Raw genomic sequence first — 7,403 nt, forward strand, 5'->3', positions numbered from 1 at the left:
AGGCTTTGTTCACCATAAATTAACAGATACCAGTGGCTTAGCTTGCTCATTTACCCATTGGCTTCTCATATCTCTAGAGGGACTCTACTGGAGAGGCCAATCCAAATAAGATTCCTGCTCTGTTTATCGTTCACAGTCATAACAAGAGGGTTTCACTTTCTGTACTGAATGTTCCATTTATTTAGCTTACAAAGAAAATATCCATTTCAGGTGAAAATGTCATTTACATACCTCTTTCTTCAGTATCAGGTGTAGGGCTAATGGGCTCAAACTTGTCTTTTCTGAATTTGGGAAAATCTATTGACAGACCATCCGAATCATGTGCAAAGTCTTCATTAGAAGCAGATGTTTGGTCATACTTTCCTGTGTTAAAAAATATGACAGCATCTCCTGGTTTGCGAACTTTGTACAGAGTAGAGGAGAATCGCGAAATCACGGATGAACATGGGGATTTGAAAAGAGGTAGGAAATTTGCCTTGTTGACGATCTTTCTGGATTGTGTTTCCTTTGGCATTTGACTGCTAGCTGTACATTCATTGCCTTCTTTTAAATACTTAATTGAAAGAGTGTTCGATAAAAGTGGATTTTCAGAGCTTTTCAGATCTTTCTTGTCAGTTTCATTTTCACATTTGGTCAATAGTGCTGGTTGAAGCAGTGGTGGTTGAGGCTCAGGGTCACATTGTTCTATTAAATTCTTAATGTTGTGAGCAACTTCATCTGGCCGCGCTATTTTACTTGTACCATGCAAGGTGTTTTGACTACCGAATGTTATATGCAGTGATGACAGGCGAGCTGTAAATTTATCCAAAATCTCTGTCAGACCCCTATTATTTTCTGACATGGAGCTTGTGATACATTGTAGGCCTAATGAATGCAAAGTGTTAAGACGATTATGAAGAGATGGTACATGTGTGCCATCTTCTTTACAAGTAGACACCACATTTTTACACTCTGAACTTGATAAATGCAACTTCTCTTGGTTTTCATTAATTTCACTTAAAGAAGTTTGGACTGGTGACTCTAGACTTGAATCTTTTACATCCAAATGTTCTTCAAATGGGAAGCCTTTTTCAGGCAAGTCCCCCATGGACTCTGTAATAGTTGTGGCTGGCTCTTCAGATGTGTTGCCAGACAAGATATCAGCTAATATGTTTTCAGAATCTCTGATATGACTAATTATACTGCAATATTCTTTTTCTTTATATCCCCTGTGTGATTTGTAACATTCCAAACTTTCATCTCTTGATGCAATTGTCTGAAGTGCCTCAGTCCCATTCCCTATTTTTGATCCAATTTCCATTGTTTCCATTTCATCAGAAGTAGAATTTTGATCATTGATTTCAGAATCTGTTATCCTTCCTGTCTTCTTTAACCAATTGACCATTCCCATGGTTAAAGTCAGTTCAGTGTCACATAGTTTCAACAAACATTCTCTCCCGTTCCAAGTACTTTGGAGAACACCATCTCCCACCAGATCATATGGTGGCTGAGATGCCATATTTTCTTCAGATCCTATACAAAAACTGTAGATAGATGTAGGATTTTCAGCATTGTGGCCAGATGCTGGCATGTCACAGTCTCGACTGGGCCATTTTTTAATTTCTCCAGAGTCACAAAATAACTCATAGAGGGCATCTCCGCTGTAACTGTCTCTTGGGAATGATCTACGTGTTTGCAATTCATTTTTCTCTTCTTCTAGTCTAGGCGAGAATGAATCATAATATCCTTCATCACTAGTGGATTTTGGAGACTCTGGGTCATTAATGTTCTCACTAGAAGACATGAGATCATTATAGGATGAACAAGAAACTTGGTCCCTTGACATAATGCTGTCAGTTTCTTTTCTGATTGTATCATTGGAATCGGGCAATGATATAGCTTCAAAAAGTCCATTTGAACTTAAATTTGTTGGCAGTGACTTTGCATGTCCATGGAATCTGGAGAAATCTATAGATTCTGATTTGGCCGGTGAGGCAAGCCTCTCTCCTCCACCTTGGAAATTAGCAGCTATGGGACTTGGCTTTGAAATAAATGTAACTCTGCAGTTTTCTATATCAATAAAAGAGGAACATTCATCTGCAAAGATTTCTCCACAGCCAGTTAGTGAATCAAAGCTCTTCAGAGATGCCACGTCTTCACACAGTGCTTTGAAGGAATCAATGTACATTTCACGGTCAGGGAACTCTGAAGCTAAGAGCTCATCGGAATGCATTTCACCAACATTAGACTGACACTGTTTTTGGACTATTTTTCCTCCGTTTGATTCAAGATTTACTATTTGAAGCCTCTCGTCTTCTGATATGGTGTCTTGTTGCTTGTTTCTTTTCAAATTAAACATGTTTCTTAAACTCTTCTTAGATCTTCTCAGTGAAATTCTTTTCTTTGGCAGTGATTTTGCAACTGATGGCACAAAAGGCATTTGAGGCACGAAGTTTCTATAGTCAATCATAGTCTGTTTGCATGTTGATGGTCTGGTAGCTTGTGGATCATTCCTTTTGCCACCTGGGTCTTCAATGAGTCCCGGGGAACTTACACTACTGGGAAGTCTTCTATGTTCATTCACACCACTGTTTTTATCTGATTTGTCATCTCTTGTAACACAATCATATGTTTTACTTTTCTTAACGCTTTTTGGACATTGGATATTATCCACTGTCACTTTTGTGCAAATACTGTTAGACATTCTTTGTGTTCCTCTAACATTCTTTTTAATATTATTAACATTCTTTTTAATATTACATTGAGCATGATTCTTCTGACCTTCTATCTTTTTTTTATCTTTACATCCAAGTTGAGGCACCTTTTCTGAAGGGTTTTGTGCATAACTAATGATAAATGTTTTGCCACGTATCAGTTCCATTGTTTAATATGTGGCTCTGTAAAAAAGAACAGGACACAATTCTTTTATCTGATTAAATATCACAGTACTTAGCTCTGGGAGTAGAGATAAAACCGGTTAAAGAACAACATTGTTTTTGTTTTGTGAGCATACTTCTTACTACAATGACTTTACAAACTTACTAGTTTTCATCAACTTTATGGAAGCCCAAATCCAATAGTAACTTTTTCAGTTTTGGATAAATTGGGAAAGGGTTTGAACTTCTGTTCTTTATTTTACTATGTTCCTGTTTGGGAGATTTCTCCTAAATCTTTTTGAAAGGATACAGACAGAAGAGCAATAAAAGCAAATGTTCTAGTAGTTTGCCAAATAGTTGGAATCTCTGTAAGCAATTCATTGCTGTCTGTGTCCCCAGGGAGGAAATTTCCCCTCACATCCTGTCCAGGTGACAGGTTTCAAAGTGAGGTTTAATCTCTTCAGCGGGGCTCAAAATTTCAAGTCCTGAGCTACTAGCCGGGCCTTAAGAGCCACTAGCCACCAGTTGCCCCACCTAACCCTTAAGGCCGTGACACACTGCACGCGAAGCCATGCAGAGCGAAGCAAAGTTATCCGGCATGGAGCTTTGCGTGCAGTGTGTGAGCTGAGTGCAGTCAGATGATTGACTGCACCTTCAGCCAATCGGCCAGACGTCGCATCCCGTCGAGTTGAAATTGTTCATCTTGGCACGCTCAGCTCCGCGAGCTCTCGCCAGCTGAGGTGCCCAGGAGAAAATTACATGACACACTCCTCGCAAAGGCAGCGTGCCACCGCTCCGCGCTGCTTTGCGTGCAGTGTGTCACGGCCTTAACCCTGCCCCGGCCTTAACTCCACCCCTAAACACACCCTCTTAAATAATCTTATTTAGGGATTCCTGCTGCAGGAAAACGCAAGTTTCTGACACAGGAATCTCTTATCACACCTGAAACATACTGTAGGTGTGAATGGGGCCTAATATACACATACGCTAAAGATGCCCATACACCTGCCAATTATCGTACGATAATCGCGGGTGATCCTGCGATCGTACGATAATCAGCAGGTGTATGGGCAGCGTGCGACCGCTTCTACTGTAGGAACTGTGCGAGCTCCGGCCAAAGGAAGCCAGAGCTGACAGGAGCTGCTCTGCGGCCAACAGAGATGCAGACCATGGAGCAGCTCCCACATGTCAGGCACCGTGTGCCTGACATGTCAGCTGGCTGTGGGTCACACAGTACCGGCTCGCGGGCCGTCATCACCTTATTTTTACTCGCCAACTGCGAAGCAGGCGAGTGGAAATTTTGAGCCCTGTCTTCAGTATTTAAAAGAGACAGATGTTTTTACTTCTCCACACTTAAAAAGTACCCTCTTGTAAGATGCATCATAATTAAAGTACCCCTTAACATGTGAATATTGAGTACAAGTACCCCCAATTATGTATTGTGGTAACAGAGGCTAGAAGAGCAAGTGTTGCCAAGGAAAGGGTGTCTCAAACATTGGAAACAAGTTTTTTTTTCAATCCAATTAAACACAGCAGTGTTTGCTGTACAAGGTAGAGAGCCTGGAGTCAGACAGGGATTCCAGAGACAAAATTCGCAAGTTGTTAAGAAAAAGAGCAGACAAAGTTAAAAGAAACACAGAAGCATCACAAACATTACATCGATTCTGGAAAATTACCCTGGAGCTGAACTCTCATATATCTCAAACCCTCAACTTTAATTCATGTTCCATAATACCTGCCCTTTGTCCCCAACCTCAAAGGCCACAAGACACGAGGTGCAAGAGAAGCCTCCTCAAACATTCGGTCTCCCTACCAGGTACGTGATACCCGCCTTCTAACAGTAACCCAGCTACCCACCTCGGGATCCTGCTCCTCCGACCCCCCCTCCCCATCCAGACCACCCTCCACGACAGCCTGGTGTGTTATATCCAGACTCTTTTCCATGATGGTTATGTTCCTTAGTGTTGTTGTTTAGATCCAGAATCTGGGTTTCCAAACAAACAACTCGCTCACATCTAGCGCAAATGTATTCCCCCTCGAACGCATGTTCAAGGAACGCATACATTGCGCACGACATGCACCTGGTTGCATACCCACTCATGGAAGACATTATTTGATTCCACCCTTTTTTATTTTATTGTATAGAAGATTAATTACCTAATGTAACCTAAACATTACAATCACAATACAATTCAAGAGGGCTTACAATCGAAACATATCACTTTTACTCTCGATTTGCACATTTTTAACTGGATTTGATTGGAAAAATTTGTAAAAATTTTGTGAATATTGTGTGAAAACTGAGAAATAGACCCTCTGCGGCATATTTATTCAGCAATAAATGTGACAGTCACTAAATATTCACTGAAGGATAACACACCTGTAGTGAGTGTCTTATTGAATTTCACATTTTACGGCTTTATAAATATATCCCTTACAGTTCGTTTCCTTTAGAAAGAAGACAAGCTTGTTCCCTTCTAGCATGTTACAGAAAAGGATCCTTCCTTTGTATGTTTCTCTCTGTAGCTCTGCAATTAAATTAACAACCCTCATTTTCGCCGCTGATTAGAGCTTTGTCTCTGACTCACAATAACCATCTGATTAAACTTACTGTATGTAGGGTTCCCCTGACTCTAACAGTTCATACATGTGAATGAATAAAAAAAAGTAGGATTTATATATAGCCACAAATCCTGATGAAGTGGAATGAATCAAGAACAACAAGTTTCATTCTTGTGCTCCATGTTATTGTTATAATGTGCAGGGCAGGCAGAGACACCATGGCGTTGATTTACTAAAGGCATATTGGCTGTTTGCTTTGCAAGGAAATTTGCACTTTGTAAGAAAAATTGCCCTTAGTTTATTGAAGGAGGTGAAGCTCTGCTGACTGCCATCATTTTCTTGCATGTGATTGGGTATTATTTGCAAGTGGATTTTCTACACAGTTACTATGCTAAGGGAAAATTCTCTAAGTGCAAATTTCCTTGCAAAGTGAAGAGCCTATATGCCTTTAGTAAATTAACACCCATGACTTCTACCGACTTCCCATGGCCAAGGAGGATGCACTCAACAGATTTCCCTGTGTGCCTGCTGTAAATCAGGTAATCAGGATTTTGACAGCCATCTAAGCTTCAGAAGCAAAAACACAGGTTAAAAAATTATCAAATGGAATTTTTTTCTTGAAGTGGACTTGTGCACAGATTATGGACACTAAAGAATTGACATATTCTAAACAAGCACATTTAGAGTGACACTAAACTCAGGAGTTAAATCTTAAAAATGCATTTAAGTACCTTAACTATTAACAATACTGGACCTTATTTGTGTATCACTCGGCTGTAGATCCTCATCTCTGAATTGGTGCTGACACTGTCCTTCCTTCTGGAGGGTGGCTACTTTTGTTCCCCATGGTCCCTGTGTGTGTTGTAAAGTATCCACGGCTCCAAGCTCGCTCCCGTGATGCACTACAATCTCATGTTTAGTTTACTAATTTCTATTGAAATTAGTAAACTAAACTTAAGGTGACACTCCTTCAGTGTCACCTACAATTCTAACTCCTCCCCTCCTCTTCCTCTTTCTTTAGGGGTCCCCCAAGGCTCAGTCCTTGGACCCCTCCTCTTCTCCATCTACACCTCCTCCCTTGGTCAACTAATAACCTCACATGGCTTCCAATACCATCTCTATGCGGATGACACTCAAATTTATCTTTCCACTCCACAACTCTCCCCCTCAGAGTCCTTGCGTGTCACTAATCTACTAAATGACATATCAGTCTGGATGTCACAACATTTCTTAAAACTCAACCTTTCAAAAACTGAGCTCATGATATTTCCTCCACCCCGTGCACCTTCCCCCAACATATCGGTTGTGATTGATAACTGCTCCAGTTTTGATAAATTCCCCTCTATATGTTTCCAGACCCCTTTTCTACATAAATAGAGGGGAATTTATCCAGCTGGAGCAGACAAAATCTGGAGCAGCTGTGCATGGCAACCAATCACCATCCACCTTTCATTTTCAAATCTTAACTGAACAAACTGAAAAGAGAAGCTGATTGGTTGCCATGGACAACTGCTCCAGATTTCGTCTGCTCCAGTTTTGATAAATCCCCTCCATCGGTATGTTTTCTCCCCCCATTCTACACTCAGTATATTTTCTGGCTCCATTCTACACTTTGTATGGTTTCTGTTCTCAGCACAATAATAATTCAAGATGTAAAGAAGATTAAAAGAGCAGGAGATCAGAAGAAACAAAGGATTGCTCTGTGAAGACATTGAACTGGGACTGCAGAAAAACAGCATAAAATCTCAATCTGCAGGACATGTTTCAGCCACCATGATCACGCCACTGATTACATCCATCAGGAGCAGCACATGGTATCTGCTGAAATCAGGCAGACATTCAGCAGAAGGAGCCATCCATCCCTTCCACACATCTCATCTCTGCTTGGTTACTCATGTGAACTGTATGGATAATTATAGGCTCCTGCTGCTATGCAGAGAAGGAGGAAAAGATAAACATAGGAATGTCAGCTCCAAATGCTATATC

General features: G+C 40.8%; 1 protein-coding gene across 1 annotated transcript; it reads right to left on the bottom strand.

Moving 5' to 3' along the window:
* Positions 1-816: 816 nt before the first annotated feature.
* On the bottom strand, positions 817-2,449 carry AMER3 (APC membrane recruitment protein 3). Its single transcript, XM_018573583.1, has 2 exons — positions 1,040-2,449; positions 817-864 (listed from the first exon to the last, which is right to left on the bottom strand). The coding sequence occupies exons 1-2, from the start codon at positions 2,447-2,449 to the stop codon at positions 817-819; spliced, it is 1,458 nt and encodes a 485-aa protein (XP_018429085.1).
* Positions 2,450-7,403: the final 4,954 nt, after the last annotated feature.

This window comes from Nanorana parkeri, unplaced genomic scaffold (genome assembly GCF_000935625.1).
Source record: "Nanorana parkeri isolate BGI_ZX_2015 unplaced genomic scaffold, ASM93562v1 scaffold2438, whole genome shotgun sequence".
In the NCBI taxonomy this organism is placed as follows: Eukaryota; Metazoa; Chordata; class Amphibia; order Anura; family Dicroglossidae; genus Nanorana; species Nanorana parkeri.

Excerpts from the sequence above, each read along its gene's own strand:
- AMER3 (XM_018573583.1), bottom strand. The coding sequence starts at position 2,449 with ATGATTGACTATAGAAACTTCGTGCCTCAAATGCCTTTTGTGCCATCA. Across the intron at positions 865-1,039 it reads CATTTGAAGAACATTTGGAT|GCCTACAATGTATCACAAGC; the intron begins GTAAAAGATTCA and ends TGCATTCATTAG.